The 19,179-nt window shown below is 45.6% G+C and overlaps 2 protein-coding genes across 11 annotated transcripts in view; both read left to right on the forward strand.

Annotated features, from left to right (window-relative positions):
- The window catches only part of LARP4 (La ribonucleoprotein 4), a 29,401-nt gene extending 20,273 nt beyond the window's left edge, over positions 1-9,128 (forward strand). For all 5 annotated transcript variants that reach the window (XM_075075902.1, XM_075075898.1, XM_075075899.1 and 2 more), the window contains 6 exons: positions 1,296-1,529; positions 2,318-2,366; positions 2,557-2,715; positions 3,314-3,435; positions 3,714-3,882; positions 4,105-9,128. In XM_075075902.1, the coding sequence (XP_074932003.1) occupies positions 1,296-1,529; positions 2,318-2,366; positions 2,557-2,715; positions 3,314-3,435; positions 3,714-3,882; positions 4,105-4,440 (1,069 nt within the window). In that variant the 3' untranslated portion in view covers positions 4,441-9,128. The remainder of the gene's footprint in view (positions 1-1,295; positions 1,530-2,317; positions 2,367-2,556; positions 2,716-3,313; positions 3,436-3,713; positions 3,883-4,104) is intronic.
- A 762-nt stretch (positions 9,129-9,890) lies between these two features.
- DIP2B (disco interacting protein 2 homolog B) overlaps positions 9,891-19,179 on the forward strand; it is a 69,712-nt gene continuing 60,423 nt past the window's right edge. For 2 of the 6 annotated variants that reach the window (XM_075075618.1, XM_075075616.1), the window contains exon 1: positions 9,891-10,122. Coding sequence is in view for 2 of the 6 variants with exons in the window: in XM_075075615.1 (XP_074931716.1) it covers positions 10,035-10,122 (88 nt within the window). In the remaining 4 variants the exon portion in view is untranslated. Of the gene's footprint in view, positions 10,123-12,392; positions 12,570-19,179 lie in introns of those variants that run through there. The other 4 variants (XM_075075615.1, XM_075075617.1, XM_075075620.1 and 1 more) reach the window with 3 other exon arrangements.

Here is a 19,179-nt window from a genome sequence, read left to right on the forward strand (position 1 = left end):
CCCAACTTAAATCCTCTGGCCAAGTGGGAGAGAACAAGTTTATTGGTGGAAGCTGGATGGAAACTACCTCTTTGTTAGGCAGTCTAGGGTCTGTGGCATCCACAACGTGCCTTTCCATATTTGCTTAGCTTAGAGAAAGCAGAAGCCATGTGGTTTATGGTCTCTTGAAAGAAAGGACCCTTTTTTCAGGCTGCAGGCCGCTCCTTGATTACTCTCTAAGAGATGATGTAGTCAAGTTGACTTCTCCTCCCGGGCAGGAATCCTACTTCAGCTGGCAGTGGGAGAATTTCTTCTGATTGCATGGAATGTTACCATGAGATTGTTTGAAAACAATAAGCATGCAAAATCCTCCTTCTGTCCTTAATTTATGAGATGCGCAGGGTTGACTGCAGGAGAAAGATAGAGTTTTAAGGTCATTGCCTTGCTTGCCGAAGCTGGTTGGTGCTGTGTGGAAAAGACAGCGAGGTGCAGAAGTGGAAAATAGTCTAAGGCACCTGAATGCTGCTCCAGAAAATTGTTGCATGTTCTGGTAGGTCAGAGTTTTTCTGGGTAATTCTGCATTTAAGACGCTGAGCCTTAACTTGCAGAAACACTGAGCGTGCACGGCTGCATCTATGTTCAATGGAAACACAGCTTCAATGCTGAATAATCAATAACTGTGTAAAATGTCGGGGGTGTTGTAAACTGCAGAGTCAGCATGGTGGGTGTTTGGTAACAGGAGCCGTGAGACTGAGATCTGGCGTTTCAAGCTCTTGGGGAGGTCAGCTCTCAGCTACCCTCGCCTTATCTGCCTTGTTCTCGTCAGCCTACGTAGTCATCATCTACTCCTGCCTTCCTGTTTCAGTTCAGTGTTTTTTGCTTGTGGCCAGATGAGTTTGTTCCTCAGGCTTGGCTCAGTTCTCCAGCTCACTTTTCCTGTGCCTGTGCTGCAGGCCCAGACAAATGGGATCCCTCCTGGGGTTCTTCCAGCTCTTCTGCCACCCCTAAGTTTTGGTTTGGCTTTGGGTTCCCCCCCTGGTATCTGTTGGGCAGTGATCTCAATGTTTTCTTCAAATGGCAACACCTGGCAGGAGGGGAGGTTGCAAGAAAGCTAGAACAAAAGGGATAGATGGAGGTAAGGAAGAACAATTTATTTGTTCTTGACAAATGCACGTAGAAAACACCTTCTCTGGTGGACTTCCAGTGCTTAGTGACCTCCTCCTTTCTTGTCAGCTACAAATAGTAGCTGGTGGTGGTAGTTTTGCACCTTGTTCTTTCAACTCTGGATTACACAGCTGATGCTCTGTGTCCTGCAGTGTGAAGCCTCACTTCCGATCATCGAACAGCTCGGAACACGCTGTGGAGGGTCCAGCTGCCGTCAGTACCATGCCAATGGGGGACGGACCACTGAACAGAACCAGCTCAAGGAGTTTTGTTATGGAGCGACATAACAGTACGTTAACTGGGCACCAAGACCAAGGTTATTCCCCGAAGGATTCTCCTACAGTACAGATGGAGCAGAACGGAGATTACGGCATTGGCAGGGGCAGGTAAAGAACTGTGTGCGCTGTGTTTTGCTGTAACACAGCAGTGCAGTTGGGACACTCAAATGACTTGTGAGCCAAGGATCATCAACCTTTGGCACAATCTGTATTCCCGTAAAGACTGGCCAGGAGGAAACTGGCATTTAAATAAACCAGGTGTGGTAACTACTTCACTGGGAGCATGAATGCTTCCTGCTTGACTGTACAGCTATGAGTTACTCTGACAAACACCGTGCAGTAGGACAGTGAGGTGTCTTTATTTCAAAATAACCACCTGATTTGTCCCCAGAATTAGAACAGTTGCTGAAGGAAAGATGGTATTTGTATCGCTGTAAATTTAAGCAAATTGTCAGTTGGGGAATTTGATGCCCCCGAAAATTGTAAGATCAGCTGTTTTTATCTTTTGTCAGTTAATTCAGGGTTTAGACACCGAAAAATAAGTGACCGCGACAGATATGTGAGAAATCAGATGAATAAGTTTATTGCTATAAAATTCTAGGATACTCTTCTATAATATTACAGTCTAATTGTCACTGTGCTTGTTCAGATACAATGCTCTAGGGAACCTCTTCCACGGGGAGAGAAAAGAGAAATTGTTTCCCATATTGGCTCTGTTCCAAGAGTGTAAGACCTTTGACCCCTCCTGAAGATGGAGAACGTCCCAGAACTGTATCTTGAGAAGCATCAGCAGGCTGCTGTAAATCCCCTGCCACAGGCTCCCCTTTGTGCAGATGAGTGCGCCCTTCAGCTACATGAATGCTCTTGCTGACTTTTCTATTTTTTTGCCTTTAAAGGAGGAACGTTTTCAGAGGTCGGAGGAGACGAGAAGATGACCGGGTTTCAGTAAGTTCCGCTTCCCTTGTTGCAAGGAGTTGCGCAAAGTGCAGTGTGTTGGCTTTGCATTTGTTGGAGGAATGGCATAGTCCTCAAGTTCAGGTTACGCTGTGGGTATTCAGTGTTTCTAGGACATTCGGTGGCACTTACTCAATGTTTTTAAGGCTAGGCTCTATTAACAGGTATTTTCCTTCTCTAGAGACCTCAGCCTTCAGCAGAAACAAAGACTCAGACACCAAAGTTTGACTTGCTAGCTTCAAATTTCCCACCTTTGCCTGGCAGCACAGCAAAAATACCGGGCGAGCCTGTGCTGGAGAGCAGGATGTCCGATATCGTTAAAGGAGTCTGCAAAGAAAAGGTACCTGCTCTTCCCTCTGGTACCCACACGGTAGTATGCGTATGCCGTGTCTCCCTCCTCCCCTGCTTAAAGAATCAGTTTATGTTAGAGCCGCACGCTGGAATGCTTTAAGCCCAAACACCGTGCTATATTTGTTAATATAAAAGTGCACTGTCTGTCTTTCTGCTCTTGGATTTCCTTGGCTTTTTGTGGGTACCCAGCTGAAGCTTCTGCAGTTACGCTGCTGTAAGCTTGGTGCTGTTTTGGAATACAGCAGGCAAATGAGGAGTGTTGGCTGTTGAAGTAGGAACAGTCTGCGTGTAGTGCAGGCAAGGGCTTTTCCCAGATGAATCTGTTGTTTGAGCTGCTGGGACTAGGCATCGATACAGCCTAGGGTGATACAGCCCTAACTCCTCATTTTATCTGCTCTTTGTTTTGTCCATGTGAAGGGTGAGTGCCTCAGAGGCCATGCTCCAAAAGGAGTAGAATTCCTGTAATTGGTACTTGAGCAGCCTTTGGAAATATCCTGCTTTTCAGACGTCTTGAACTGGCATGCTGAGGAGCAATTTAAGGACATCTGTGGTCTTTCAGTATTTTGCAATTTATGCTTTCTGTACAGGAAAGCAAAGATTTGCTGCCCAGCTGTCCAGCTCCAGCTCAGGAAGAACAGACGCACAGCACCGTCCAGGAGCCCGTGACCAGTGTGAGCTCTCCAAGTGAGGCTGAAGCTGTGGTGTTAAGGTATGTGGGCGGCTTGAATCAAGAATATTAGAATTTGCCTGTTCTAGCAAAGACTCTAGCTGGTGTCCGGCAAGGTGGCAGTCATGTTTGTTGTTTCGTCACAGTCTATGGTGGCAGCTTCTCTCGAGGCCGCTAGATGGAAATAACAAATCGTGGTGGTAATGGCTGTACAGTCCTGTTCAGCAAACAACGCAGCTGTGACTTCAAAGAAAGTACTTTCTCAAATATTAATCTCTGTGTTAGTAGGTTTCAATGTTAAACTGTTCTTGATTTAACAGCACAGTTCAGCCAGACAGCAAACCGGAAGAAGTGTCTGCTCAGAAAGATGTCCCAGGCCACGCTTCCCCACCGGTGTCTGTCTCTCCTGTCAGCGCTGCGAAGCCCCCAAGGACAAATACCACTTCCCCGTCTCCTAATACAAATGCAGCTCCTGCTTCGTCGGTGCAGGTAAGGCCGAGAGCCGGGAGCGAGCAGGGAGTATGCGGAGCTTTCTCTTGGGCATGCCGATGTAGCACTTGGGACCCTCTCTCGTGCGGTTTGCCGCAGCTGTGGTGTAACCGCTCGCTGTACGTGTTCTCACTCTTGTGCCTTGTGGGCCTGGGTTGTCTGGAAAAGCCCAGTGTGGTTATTCTGGGATGTAAACCTCGCTCTTCTCCCTTGGTCCCAAAGGAGCCACGCAAGCTAAGCTACGCTGAAGTTTGCCAGAAGCCCCCAAAGGAGCCTCCTCCAGTTCCTGTACAGCCTCTTAGGGAACATCGCACCAACATAGTTCCCCCTACCAAAAACGAAGAAAACGGCACACCCGAGAAGGCTTCGGAGAAGGCTCACGACAAGGTTGACGGTCGAATGAAGGATTATTCTGGGTTTCGAGGCAACGGGCCTCCCAGGGGAGCTGCTGGGAAAATCAGGGAACAGAGGCGCCAGTTTGGACGCAGAGCATCGCCTCAGGGAGCACCTCGACGTATCGGCAAGGAGCAGTACGTGCCACCCCGGTCACCAAAGTAACACTTGTCCAGCCAATTATTCTCTATTTAATTTGAGCTGTGAACTAATAAGCAGCAAAGCAGACTGTAGGAGAAAGAAGTATTCATGAAGGGGAATATTGAACTGGAGCGTGGCTTGTGTGGAGAAATTGTGGAGGGTCCCAAAATTCATCTCTAAAAGTGATTTCACAAATGCTGGAGGATTCCAATCAATATAAATATAGAGATTATAATTTTTGTATTTTTGTTTTTAATTTGCAGAGGGTTTCCTGCTTGAAATCAGTTTTGGGGTTGTGAACTAGCATTTTGACAAAGTGATAGAATATGAATTGACAAATTAACCTGTCCCTCAGCGTAGGAGGAAAAGGATAAGAGAATATTATTTTTGAAAAAGGAGCGTTTCTGTAAAATTAGAACTTTTTTTAACCTATTTAACATTTGGCTTGTCGGATGATGTGTCTGCCGTTGACGGCCGTGCACTGCAGAGCCCGTCTGCAGCTGAGGTGCTTGGTCGGCGTGTGAGTGGAGTGAGTGCAGCCAGATACTGTTGTCATGACTTAGTCACTGATGATAAAAACTGAATGTACTGCTGTAGTAAACTTTGTGTTTCCAGCTTGAAGTATAGTCTTCTTGACCTTACTAGTAATTCATTCAGCGAGCTTTTCAAACTATAATTTTTACAGGATACTGGATTGTAGAGCAGAGCACGTGGACAACAAAACTAGTCTTCTAGGCACAGTCGGAAGGAGGTAGAGGGGAGCATGTCAGAATTCTTAATTTGCCCTTTTTCCTCGCCTCCCTTTGAGGGAAACCTCATAGATTTGTGGCTGGTTGGGTTTTTTTATTTCTTGCTTGTTGCTTTCTCTAATCTCTTTGTTACAGGCTTTTGTGCATTTATCTTGGTATGTTTTCCTGCGGCAGGCCCAGTGTAGCATTGACGGGTGGCTACACGGTACGTGATGTTAGCTTCACGAGTAAGGAGCCTGGAAGTCCAGCTGCAGGCGTGGAATTCTACCGTGCCGGGGGAACTCTGGGCACGGAGTTCTGTGTGCCCCGCCAGCGTTAAAGTGACGTCTCTGAATGGCTAGCAGATGGGAGACGTGGCTGGGTGTTGGATGTGCTGACCTATCTTTGTGTTCTGGAGTAGGGTATTGGATGCTGTATGCTAGAAATCAGGGTTTGTATCTACTGGGAACTCACTGTTTACAGCTGATGTAGTAGCAACTGACTTCTTTAACTGTCTAAAGTGGAACTAAATGTAAAGAGTTAAACAAAAGCCCTCGTGATCAGAGAAGCTACTTGAAAGGTAGCATCTTGCTTTCATATAGCCTAGCCGTATGCTGACAAAATTTGCAACACTATTGTGTAGTAAGTGGTTAAGTTTAAAGGTGATTACAGTAATGACTGAACTAGGAAAATTCAGTGCATTAATCTGCCAAAATCAGCATGCCAGGGTTCAAAGTTCTGTATAAAGTGTTAGGGAAAAGTAGCTTCCAGCAGGAAGAATCACATCTTTTTTTTTTTCTTTTTTTTGTGACTAGCAAGTGTACAAATTTAAAGTCGTAAGTTGTGAACACTGGAAAACTCAATTGTGATATATACCGTAAACATCTTAGTAATATATGCTAGTGTTGCCATTAGAATGAATGTAAGTGGCAGTTAAAATAACTGTGAAAATTTTCATCTTCTGATTTCTTAGCCAGATAACCCGTGGCGACTTCTTACTCAGTAGGCATTCTCTATCAACTGCTTTGAGAACACTCATATCTATTTTTATAAATATATATATAAAGCCAGAGTTGTCATTTCTCTAACTTATTATTCAGCTTGGCAATTGCTTTGATTTGATTCATAACACAATATAATGTATTTATGCAGTTAACTGTTCATTTCTACGCATGTTATATATATACACATATATATTAAAAAAAAAACCAAAATCATTATTCACTTTTAAACTACCTGTACTGGGTTTGGGAGGTTTTTTTAATTTAGTAAAAAAATCGTTGATCACGTCTACAGTTTAGGGATGCATACAGAGCCCTTCGCCGTTCATTTCAATAACACTATGTTTGTTGGAATGATAGAGAAGCTGAAATATTTAAGTGTTCTGAAATGAAATGAGTTCAAAGTTAATTTTTAATCACCTTAAAGGCTATAAACGATTACTGCAGTCAAACTGGAAAAAAACAAAGCTGTGTGATAGTCACAGATATTTAGGATAGATGTGCGCTGTCATTGCAGAGCTGAGTAAGTGCGGGGCTGCTGATAGCTGCCGTAAGCTGTCGCTGTTCAGAGGAGTCGTCTGGGGAGAGGCTCGTGCAGATGCTGGTCTCCGGCCTCTGCGGTAAAGGCAGCGTGCTAATTCGGGTCCGCGCAGGCGTCCGCGCGCCGTGCAGTGTGCAGAGTAACCTTGTAGCGCTGAAAGCATCTGCATTTTTAACCGTTGTGAAATGTAACTTCTTCATTTATTAGATGTGGAAAAGAAAAACCCCAAACTGCAGCTCAGCCTTGCTTGTGAGGCGATTGGAAAAACTCGACCGCGGAAAGGATGCTTTGTACGTCCTGGGCGTGCATTTTCCAGCAGCAGATTGTGGCTCTTGCACAGTGTATGCAAATAAGTCTGTAAAGCTGTCGGCTCTTTCCAGCATATTCAAACTTTTATCAGATTAGGGCGCTCATAATTATTTATTTGAAACCTGTGTGCAAGGATTTAACAGTAGCGTTTCCCTTCTCCCCCTTCCCCCACCGCCATTTATAACTGTGGTTTTGGGCTTTTTTTTTTGTTTTTTTTCCCTTTCTGTTCTTTCAGGGGTGGGGAGGGAATAACCAAGTAAATATAATGGCTGTGAAAACCATAGTTTTGTGTGCAAGTTCCCCTGCAGTACTCGTATTGCATGGCAAACATAGAACTTAGACGGGCTAGCTGCTACATTCTCATCCCCCTACGGACTCAGGCAAGCTGCTGTGCCTCTGCCCGCCGAGTTTGCCTGTTCCGCCAGGCTGGGGGAGCCGGGGATGAAGCGATCCTTTGGGAGCCAGGCTGCTGGTATGGCTCGTTGATTTCGTGTGAGCATCAGCAGAGGTGAAGCTGTCCCTTGTTCAACAGCGATGGTCAGCGTGAAGCGACAGTTCTCTGTGGTCCCTTCTCGGTAGCTTACCGCGTGACGTAAAGACAAATTTTCCTACTCTGTTGATATTAAATACCAGAAGGTGCAAATCACACGTAACTTTTAGTTTTATGAACTGTGACTTGTTTTCAGAATTGTTGACTTTTGTTGGCTACAGAAGTATACTTCCCCAATTAAGTTCTTTTCCAAATTGTTGTGCATGGGAAAGATTGGGCCACTCTCTGGTACCTCTGCCAGGGAGTGAAGAGAGAAGTGTTTATTTGCATGTGATAGTAAAATTAAAAGTGCAAAAAAATTATTTCTTTTTATTTCTAAAATTAAGTTAGTTTTATAGTATCTTACATTCCTGCTATCTTTGTGGTTTGTTTTTTTTTTAAAAAAAAAGTTAGCCTGGCACAGTTTTAGCAGTAGGTTTGGGAAAAAAAAGAAAAAAAGAAAAAAAAGTAACCCACTCTATTAACCAGAAGAGAAAGATGATACTGTGGCAGATCAGTAGCAAATAAGTGACTTAATCGATGCTTTACTGTAGTTAAATAGCTATGGCCTTACTACTTTGTCAATATCAGCTTAATTGTCTTGAAAATGTCCGCTATTTTTACTGTTACCCAAGTGAATGTTCACCTGGGGTAAAATATCTGGTATGTACAGATGATATTTTAAATTTGTAAAATGCGCCATTGTATTACAGACGATGCAACAGAAATGCACTTCGGGGGGAAATTGCTTCTGATAAGTTTTTTTGTAAATCCTTGATTACTACAGATATGCAATAGAATTTTTGTTTCTAATTTTGATATTTCCTTCTGAAACATAAGATCGTTGCCATTAATCTGAATGATTTATCATGCTCTTCTTTGTGTGTATATATTACATATAGTCTGAGCTTCCTTTAGGATGGTACATAATTTTGGTTTGGTGTAGTATTTTAGTTGGCTCTTCTCTTAAGTGCCTTTAGCGTAGGCACTTCAAGAGGTTAAATGAGTCTGTTATTAATGTACAGTTGGGAGGACTTGAAATGGAGTTAAAGCAACTTATTTCTGAAAAAATCCATCTGCAAACTAACCTGTAACAACTTTAAAATTTTATATTTAAGAACCAGAGGTTTATTTTTATGGAGCTTCAGTTATGGATACAGTTTCCAAAAATGCAACTTCAAATGTAAACAGACTGTGCATAAATGGTTTTTGTTCTAATTTTTATAGAATACAAAATACTCAGATAATATATTGAGCTCAAGTTACTACAGACATCTTGTTCCTCCCGGATGAATCCAGCTTCCCCTTGGCATTTATGATCTTTCTTCAAAGTGGTAGGGCTTCAGTGAAAGGAGAGAAAAAAAAAAAGCAACCTATCTGGCTTCTATACTTTGTCTGTTCTGGTATATTCCTGTTGTCAAAACTGTCCAAAACGAATTTTGTGTAAAGTAGGTTCATGCTTTAAATGTTAAAATGATAATACATGTATTTGTATTTGTTTTTGACATTGCCAAGGTGCTATGGGAAATTGAAATAACAGTTAGAAAAATAAAGCTGATTTAAAAGAGAAAAAAAAAACCAAACAAAACACCAAAAACCCCCAAGCTCTTACGTGCATGCGTCACTGTTGTGTTGTAGATCTCTTTTCCTCTGGCTGCCTCGCGTCGTCCTTGGCCAGCATGCCATTGCTGTAGCCCCTTTTCATCCCTCGTTGGCCTTTTGCCCCTGCTCTGGCCTGCACTGATGGAGGAGGCAGTAGGGCCGCGGGCCCCAGGGAAGGCCTAGAGCATCGCCCCGACAGCCTTCTCAGGCTCTGCGTCACCCCACTCTCCTCGGGGAGCTGGCGTGGGCACCTGCCTCGGCCTGACCGGAGAAGCCGGGTTTGAGGTAAATTCCTACTTAAACGGCACAGACAGAAAATGCCTTTTTGGGGTGGTTCGGTGAGGTGCTCCCAGCTGCGTCTGGAGCACGGTTTGGGGTGGCTGGGGGCACCGCAGCTGTTCTTTGCCCTTCTCCGAGGCGTTCGCTGCTGAAGGAGAGGGGTGACCCCCTGAGGGGAGCGCGGGAAGGGGCGCGGGCGCGTGCCCTCTGAGGGAGTGCGGCTCGCGCCCGGGGCAGCGCGGGAAGCGGCGGCCGCCCCTGAGGGCAGCGCGGGGGCCCGTGGTCCCACCGAGGGAGCGTTTCCCCAAGGCCGTGCCGCCCCGCAGCGGGCGTAGAAGTGGAGAAGCCGATCCCGACTCCCGGCTCGGCGGGGAGCGGGCCGGGGCCGGCGGGGGGCGCAGGGCGAGCGGCGGGGCTGCGGCGCGGGGCCGGGCCGCCCGGGGGCGCGCGGCGGCGGTGAGGCGAGGCGGGCGGCCCGCCCCGTCACGTGAGGGCGGCGCTGGGGCTCAGCATGGCGGAGGTGGCGGCCGCTCTCGCTGCGCCCGCGATCCGGAGCCCCCGGCGCTGAGCCGGAGCCGCGCCGAGCCGGCGGCCGGACCTGCCTTCCCCTTTCCTCCCCTCTGCCCGCCATGGCCGAGCCGGTGGCCGCGGGCGTCTCCTCGCTGCCCCGCGAGGTCCGCGAGCAGCTGGCCGAGCTGGAGCTGGAGCTCTCCGAAGGTGAGGAGCGCCGGGGCCGCGCCGGGATCCCGCCTGCCCTGCCCTGCCCTCGGGGCGCCGGCCCGGCCGCCGCGGCCTCCCGCCGCCCGAGCGGGGGGAGCCTCCGTGTGAGGGGGGGCCGGAGCGAGGCTCCGTGTGGGTTTGTGGGAGAGGAGGCCCGGGGCGAGGGCTGGGGTGTGCGGGGGTCTCCGTGTGCGGGGGCGGGAGCGTGTATGAGGGGTGTGTATGTGAGTGGGGGGCTCCGTGTGTGAGGGGGCCGCTGTGAGTGTTTGCGGGGGCCTCCGTGTGTGTGTGAGGGGCTTCGGGGGACTCCGTGTGCGGGGGGTCCCGTGTGAGGGGGCTGGGAGCGTGCGTGAGGGTGTGTATGTGAGTGGGGGGGCTTCGAGAGGCTCCCTGTGAGGGGGGCTCCGTGTGCGGGGACCACTGTGAATGTGTGTAAGGGGGTGCGGGGGGCTCCGTGTGCGGGGGCGGGAGCGTGTGTGTATGTGAGCGGGGGGCTCCGTGTGAGGGGTTCATGGCCGGCGGTGTGGGGGAAGGAGGGGCCCTGCCAGCCGGTGGGGATGTGTCTGGGGGGGGCCCCCCGCCTCACCCCGGGAGGGGACCCCCTTGCAGGAGGTGAGCCCCCCTGGGGAGGGTTTGCCTTCTTGTGGCCTGTCTTCTGTAGCTCCCGAGCGGAGGACGCGTAGCGGGAGGGAGGAGCTCTGGGGAGAGCCGGTGGTCCTGGGGAGGGGGAGGCGAGGGAACTTCGGGTACATGATGAAGGCACATCCGATGTTCTCTCCACTTTCTGAATAAGTTCTTTTCCGTCGCCATCGTCGGGACGGAGCATGCGCTTTTGTGTGTGTGTGTTTTTCCTTTTTTGCATGGGTATGTCTTTGTTTCCTAGTGCCTAAAATGCAGTTTTCAATATAGCTTTGTTGTAAAGTTCCCCTGTGAAGCCGGAAGGCGAGGGATGAATCTGAGGTAGAGGGTGAAGGTTGCAGAGCAGGTACCTCTGTTTTGCATATCTTTAAAATTTCCTCCCTCCATCAGGGTACGAAACCTGATGCCATGATCAGTGGCTTGTTGGGAGGGCTTACTGCACGGCTGCAATAATCCCCGAGCGTTAAAACTTATGGAAAAATCAAGTCGCTTTGTCCCAGAGCACGCAGTGTGCAAAGGAGATCTCTTCCCTATTTTGAAGCTTAGGAGTTCGTTGGCTGAGCTGGGTGCTGTCAGTCCCCGCTGCCCACCTTGCTATACTGTGATCGATATTTGGCCAGATGAAGAGGCCGTGGTAGTGCTTTCTTAATGCAGCTTTTTTGTGGTCAAACTGTTAATGCTAGCTGGGTTTTTTTTCTTTCTGTCAAATGTTTTTCAGATATACTTTCTGTAAACATTTAACTAAAGTGATAATGCTATCTGCTCTTTGATTTTGGGTACTCCGTGGTAATAAAGGGCTGAAGAACAGTCTCTCGTGTTGCTCAAAATGTAATATGAAGTATTTTTTTGATGTTTTTAAAGAATTTGCTGATTGTTTTAAGCATTTGCTTGTATTTTCTGAAACTTGTTTCTTGTGATACTGAAAGCCCATCATGGTTTGACCCTGTAATATATTGTAGTGCAAACTATTTAAAATAAAATTAAATCCCCTTGTGAGAATGGCTGGCTGTGGCATCGTACTAATCCTTAACAAGCTTCTCTAATAGCTTAAACTTCAGTGTTATAGAGTGAAGTTTTCTATCTTATGTAAGTAATTCTCTGAACATTAAATCCATTGCCCCTTTGTGGATTTAGTACTCAGTTTTCTTAATATACGTATTATGGATTTGTTTGTGCAAATCACTTTTTCTGTCCAAAAACTACGAGTACAAAGACTTTTGTGTGACTGTCCCCAAGCTCTTGGAAACATATTTGACGGTATCTTGTTGCTGAGATAACTGAGGTCTGACCTGTAAAGGCACCGAGTGAGTCAGTGAGGTAATGTCATTGTATAGTTCTTGAAAAATACGCCCTAGTTTGAGGCTTAAGCTTAAAGATTTTAAGGCGTATGTGTGCATTGTTCAACTGAACATAACTATGGGCTCTGTATAGTAAACAATATTGAATAGAAGCATTTCATTAAAAATGGCAGCAATGCTTCATGTGTAACTGATTGGTTGTTGCTCAGATAAGAACACTTGATCCATTTTTTCCCACCCCCTTATTGCAGCTTTATTTGTCTCTGGGCTTGACTGTTTACTATGTAAATGCTTCTGTTGGCTTTTCTGTTGGAAGAGGAGGGGAACCGCACTCACAGTGAGTTCATACAGGTAGCCTGGGGTCCCTGGCAGCAGGAACGGGGAGAGCGCTCTGCCCTTGCTACCCGGCCGCGTGGTGGGGGGTACCTGGGCGCTGTTTGGAAGGTTGCTTCGGGTGCTGGAGGCTGCAGGCTAGGAGCATAAACCAGTTGTGGGCCAAGCCTCACGGTGAGTTTTATGCAGGGCTGCGTTACCAGTGACCACCACAGTGTAGAGAATTTGTAACAATATGGGGGAAATATAGCATTAAAATCTTATCTGGCGTTAGGCTTGGGAAAGATGCTGTGTCAGCAAGTAGGATGCAAAGTGGAGCAGGATTAGTTTAACGTATGCTTAAAATAGAAGTCATAGTTTGCAGTGATGAGCCGTGAGACTTTCTTCAGGAACAATCTGTGCAGACAGAGCAACAGGACTAATTATACCTCTGCCATCCTTGGATTATTCCTTACCGAGCCTCGTGGTCAGCATGGAAGTAAGAGTAGTCCCATTGCTAAGTACGCTTAAAATGTCTAAGTGAAACAGTGGAATGTCTTTCCGGAAACAGTAGTTGTTTATTAATCAACAGAGATTGCATTTCTTTTTTTAGTCTTTTACTGTATGTCTTTATTTGGCCTCATTGGTTGATCTGAGTCTGACTCATGTATTTGTAAGCGTACATAAGAATTCAGTCATCTTCTATCAGTGCAAAGCATGTTATACCCAAATCTTAAACATCGCACTTGACAGAGACACCTCATTCCTTTACAGAAGGGATCGGTGTCATTGCCTCTAAGTAAAAATGTTAAAATAACAATAACTGTGCATAAGCAGTGAATTGGGTCATGGAACTGTGTGAAGCCTGGAACCTGCTCATTACTCATGTTTTCCTTCTTTTCTCACTTTTGGGGTTTTTTCTTTCTAGTGCCTCTCTTCATATGTCAGTTTACACCCACATGATGCATCACTAATGATGGGAAGGGCTGTCTTTGTATTTGCATCTGCTTTTTCATGAGTAAAAGTGCCAGGGATATTAACTTTAAAGAAGATTTTTATCCCCGTTTTCACATTTCTGAAGTGTGGGGCTCAGTTTTACGCCCTTAGGGTTGAACTGCAGCTGCGTGCCAAGGTGACTTTGTATCCAGTATAGGATGCTGTTTCTTAAAATGTTTGCAGTGTGTGCTGATGCGCTCACAGAATAAAGTAAATGCCTGAATTTGTCCCATATTCAGCTGAAAATGTTAGTATTAAAGCACTTCAGCACTCAGCTTGGGGGTGTCTAGGTGCTTTTATACTTTGGGTGACGTTTTCAAGCAGCTCCTTTCACATTAACCTCATCAGAGCTATGTTAATAGAGCTGCGAAACTCTGGAATAGCCGGATTCAAAGGTTCTCATTAAGCACGTTCAGTGGATTTGTTTTATACAGCGCACGTTCTGAGCCTATTGTGCCGCTTGTGTGGCAAGGTTCGTTCTCTCAGTGCGATGGGGGCTTTCGCTTTGAAAGTAGGACGGTGGCCTCCCAGCGGCGCTGAATGGGCCAGCTTGTCTCTGAGAGGGTTAAGCGCTCTCGTAAAGAGCTTGTTTGGCTCCTGGTTTTTGTTTGACTATGGGTTCTCTCTTGTCTGATGCTTTTAACTAGTAAAAGGATGTTAGCAGAGTGAACTTCAGCTTGTGATATCTATGAAAGTATGAGGTAAGGGACGGGGGGAACTCCACCTAGTAATAACAAGGAATTCCCCTGGCAGTTCAGGCCTCGAACATAATTTCAGTCGCTTCTGGGTTATGTGACAGGGTTATCATATCATTTCTCTTGCCTCATGTACAGAAGGAGCTGGTTTCTGTTTACTTTTCTAGTTAAACATATATTTGGCTGTCTGGTTTGTGATCTTGTGTGGGTGTTTCTGTGAATGGCTTCATGCACCTGTGTTTGTTCCTTCTAAAGCCGATCATCTCTTACTGAAGAATTGAGGCTCTGTCTGCAGAGGAAAGCTTTGTATTGGGTTTTTCAGAAGCTGAAGAAATAGCAAGGATGGTGGCATGTGTGGAAAAAGTAGTATCAGCAAAACAGTTGAATCCTAGGACTGAAGGCCAGCCAAATAGGATAGAACCTTACTGGAAGAAAACATGTTGACTCAAGCAAGTGGGTAGAGTCTTTATTTTGTTTGGCTTGAAAACTTCCTACAGAATCTGGTATTTTTCTGTTCTTTCAAAAATTGTGCATTTTGGTTTTCATTCTTTTGATTGCCAGGTGCCTATCAAAGTAGGTGAGGATCTTTTTTATAGATTAAGTAGCTGAAGCATAGAATTTAAATGGTTTGGAGAAGAGTCAGAGGAAGTAATTGTCCGAGTAAAGACTGGCTATGTAGTAGATTTTGCTGAGTGAGCAGAAGGGTTTCACTTCAGTTTCTTCCCTCCCATTCAGAGGGGAACTGTGGCTATAGCACAGTTCAAAAGGTTGAAGAAGAGCTTACAAACATAAGCAAGTCAGATCTGATCGTCTTGTAGCTAGCAGGACTTACAGGTGGTTTTTGTGCATTTATGCAGCATCTCACCCACAAGTCTTGCATTAAGCAAAACTAGCAATGGGAAAGCTTTTATGTTGCTTCCTTAATTTACCTGCCGGACTGACAGCTGATGGGTACCGAATCTGCTGAGAAATCTGCGTATGGCTTTGACACAGTCTTTCTGTATGCAGCCAGCAAAGGTGCAGTTCTGAGGGAGTGCTTTGAAATGCATAAAAAACCTTTGGGAGCATGTCATAGGGAGCTGTTTACGCAAATTCGGAGATGATCGTTCCTGCCTTGTTTGGCTTTACAAAGCTTCTGATAAGAGCCTTCGCTTCAGATGATATTGTATTTTCTTAATCCTCACAACCCAGGAAAAAGTGATGCAAGCATGGCAGCGCATGGGTTCCTTGCAATGTCTGTGCCTCACAGGAAAAGGAAATACGGCTCAAGTCATGATCAAAAGGAGCAAAGTAACGAAAATGTCACCAGTGCATCAGCCAGAAGATCCATACGATGATCACAAATTTCTACGATGCAGACGGGCAAAGCAGAATGATTTAAACGATTAATGGCTTGTAGAGAGTGAGTTAAACTCAAATACTGACAGAAATATTTTGGCTACTGTGAGCAGCCCTAGATTTTACTGTTGGTATATGATTGAAGCATGTAAACATGGTGAAGAAAAGGAACGTTTTTGGAGGATCCAGGCTGGTATAATACAGAAAAACCTGGAGAGTTAAAGAATGTGCATATTTTTGTGTTGCCCCTTTTGTACTTAGGACATGAGGAGCGAGTTTGGGGCTATCTTTAAAAGCTGCAGCTCTGACCCTTCGCCTTGGGGAAAGGAGGAAATTAGAGGCTTTAAAGAGAGTTCTCTACCTCCTCCCTGATTGCTCCTCTGAAGCTTTGCTAGAGTTAGAACGATTTTTCCTCAGTTGGGTGGAGGGGACATCTGGTAGCAATGATTCTTGGCTTGTCTTTTATGGTTCTTACTACTTCTAGTATGGGTGGTATTTGCAGTTTCAGCTGGATACTTAGGCTGGAAATGTTAATCAGACCTGTTAGCCTGACACATCTGCGCTAAAGCCGCGTTTGGTGTTCATTTTGTGGTGTCCTAGATAACTGATCTTCAGTTTTCTATTTTAAATTCTGTAGCATGAAATATTAAGTAGTAAATGTGATGGACGGTAGCAGAACTGCATGGAGCCGGACTGCTGGTCTTTCAAATGTGCATCTAACTAGCCAACGCTTGGAGCTCCATAGGAAAGTATGCATGCAGAGGACCCCTTGTGTTTCTAGTTCATTGGTAATGTTGTGGAAAGGGTGATGGGTTCCTTCCTGATTCCCTCTGTCTGGTTAGTTTTTGTCATGAAGCTTTCTGTTCATTGGATTTATCGTGTTTATTCAGTGGCAAGTTTCAGAAGCCAAAGAGTGAACTAATGGTGAGAAGTCCCAGAGGTGCGAGCAGAAGCTGGAGAGTATCCTGTTTTCATTTGTTTCAAATACAATGTTCAGATAATTTCTTTAAACTGTATGTCTCAAAGTTATAAAAAGCATTTCCTGAATCTCTCAGTGAGTTGTTCGGCTGCTTTTTGTGCCTGGATTAATGGAGAGAGGAATTGAAGCATTCTTCTGTTGAGGTTGATTCAGTCCAAAATTCTTCCTAGAGCTTATGAAATCAGGGAAGAGTCATCAGGCTAGGATGTCTCATTCTATTAATTAGGATGGAAGACACTTAAATTTGCACCATGTGTGAGGAAACAGTGATTTATAGCTAACGGATGCTCTGCAAGCAGCAGCATTCCATCTGCTACACGAATTTTCCCATTACATTTTGATGAAAAGTCTCGGGAAAAGCCTCACACCTGTATTTCTCATTCTGAATAATGTTTGCCAATGCTGGGTTGTTACTCTTGCCTGGATGTTTTCTGAGTAAAAAGCCTATTTCTATCAGCTTGCATTTTTTCCAAACTTCAAAGCTGAGAGTTTCTGAAATACTACTTAGAATAAACAGAGGCAGGAGAGATTATTGTTATACTAAAGGCAGTGAGTGTAACAGTAACTTAACTTGCCTGCTGCTCTTGTGAGCAAACACCTTGTTTTATTTAGGGAAACTTAAGCTGATTAAAAGAAAAAGAAAAAAAAAAGCACTTGCTTAAAGTTTTAGCACCTCTGTGCAAACATAAACTCTTTCTAATTCTTGTTGACTTGAGAATTGCTGATACAAACTAGGTCTTTCTGGACTTTGAATTCCACAGGGATGGGAGCCCACAGAGCCTACAGGGCATGCATTCATATATTTTGGGAACCCAGGATGTGAGTTACTGCCTCGGTGATCAGCAACTGAGCCTCTCAGAATTGTTCCCCAGCAGTCAAGCAACCTGCTTTCACCAGCTCCATGTCCCTAGGGAGCAAAAACAACCAGGAGAATTGTATCCCTGCCTGATAAAATTAGGTCTTCTGTAATCTCTCTCAGAACAGCCGGATGGCTAGCTGCCTTGAAAAACATATGTTTTAATGCAGGAATAATGCATTCCATTTAGGATGGCTATAGCCGTGGGAGCTGGTTGACTTAGTGGATAAAGCACTCCCATTTTGCCTCTGGGATCAGGACTAACGTCAAACATCAGGTTTAAAGTGCAGCAGTAGAAAAGAATTATTCAGGATGTTTTTCCTGTCTTTTGCTCTTACAGGGATACTGTTGCTGTACCTTCATCCTAAAGGAGTTTGAAAACTAAACCATCCTACTATTGGAAATAAAGCATAAATTGCAAAGAAGAGGAGTTAGTGCATGTATTTCTAGATTTTAGCTCACCCTGCGTTAAGAAAACTTACTTAGGAGAAGCAACATTGGTGCTCCCCTAATACAAGTTTATAATAAATTTCTCTGAGAGTAGCACAGGTAACTTGCTGGAGGAAGCTCTGCTTTATTCCTGCCTCTCCTGGTAGAGCTCCCCTGCCCAGAGGGAAGTCACTGCTGTCATTGCGGCCACGCACAGACAAAGCCTGCTGTCCTGTTGGGAATCGATTGTCATGTGATACTCAGCTCCTCCTTCCAGGCTGCTGAATTTCATGACAGGAAGCTAGGAATCAGTATTTTCCCATTAATAATTTTCCATACGAGCCTTTGCTGTATTTGCCGCAAGGGTGGACTGTGGGTGCCTGGGTGGGGTGTTGCGCTGTGCTGCTGGGAGTGGGAAGGGGTGAGCAGGAAGACAAGCTGTTTGCATGGGGCGAGCCATGTGAGATGACAGAAGTGCTAAGCAGACAAAATAAGTTGTGACGGGGCGTTTGGTTGGCCATAGATTGGAAGGCCGTCATCTAAAGTGGGAATGATACAGCAGATAAAGGACCAGATTTAGAGCGTAAAGATTTTGTTTCAGGTCCTATCTGTACGTGTTGCTTCATTCCGTAGCTGCATGGCAGCTGTCAGATGAGGATGTGTTAAAGAAGGTTTTGTGTTGCCTGCTGTCCCACCTCTACCTTCGGTGCATCAACTCTTCATTTAGGGTGCTGATTAATCTTTGACACGAGGAGCCGTTGCAATATGAAGCACCTTTTCTGGAAGTACTGTAATTTGCTCACTGAGAACAGCAGCAAATGCGTGTATGTCAGTGTGGATGTCCTGATAAGGCTGTTTTCTTTGCCTAGTGGTTGCGTCTTCATCATCACCTTTCACTGTAATAACCCACTGTGGAAGCTTTGTGTGCTTCTCTGGAAACAATGATCGCACAGATAAGCTGACCAGCTGAAAGAAACCCTGAGGAAGGGAAGGTGGCTTTGAAGTTTTCTGCTTACTTTCTAGAAGGAGGTATGAGCAAAGTTAACAGTTATAAAAGGTCACTCATTGCCTTTCTGTCAAGAAGGCAAGATGTGTAGCGAGCGTGGCTTTGTGCTGCACAGCCGCCGCCAACATTCCTGCTCACAATGTGCATTGTCACTGTGGTAAGGAGAAGGAGAGTTACTCTGAAGAGCTGGGAAGTGACATGGCAAATTCCAGCCTGCGATTATTCACCATGGGATGGAGAGCCGAGTCAGGTGATCTGAGCAGGAGATAAAAGGTCCTTGATCCTCAGCGGCTCTGGAGAGGAATAAACAGATCTGCAGCTTATTAAACTCTGTCTTTTTTTTTTCCCCTTAATTGAATATAAGTGGAAAATGCCTATTAAAGGTGTTCCATTTCTAGTATTAAGAAAAAAGATCGTTATGTGTCCCATAGCGGTGGTTCTACCAAGGTACTGAAGGCATTTGGTTGGGTAGATGCAGGGCTTCTTCCAGTGCTGTTTGTGCATGT

The sequence above is a fragment of the Phalacrocorax aristotelis genome, chromosome 26, assembly GCF_949628215.1.
Source record: "Phalacrocorax aristotelis chromosome 26, bGulAri2.1, whole genome shotgun sequence".
NCBI classification, from domain to species: Eukaryota; Metazoa; Chordata; class Aves; order Suliformes; family Phalacrocoracidae; genus Phalacrocorax; species Phalacrocorax aristotelis.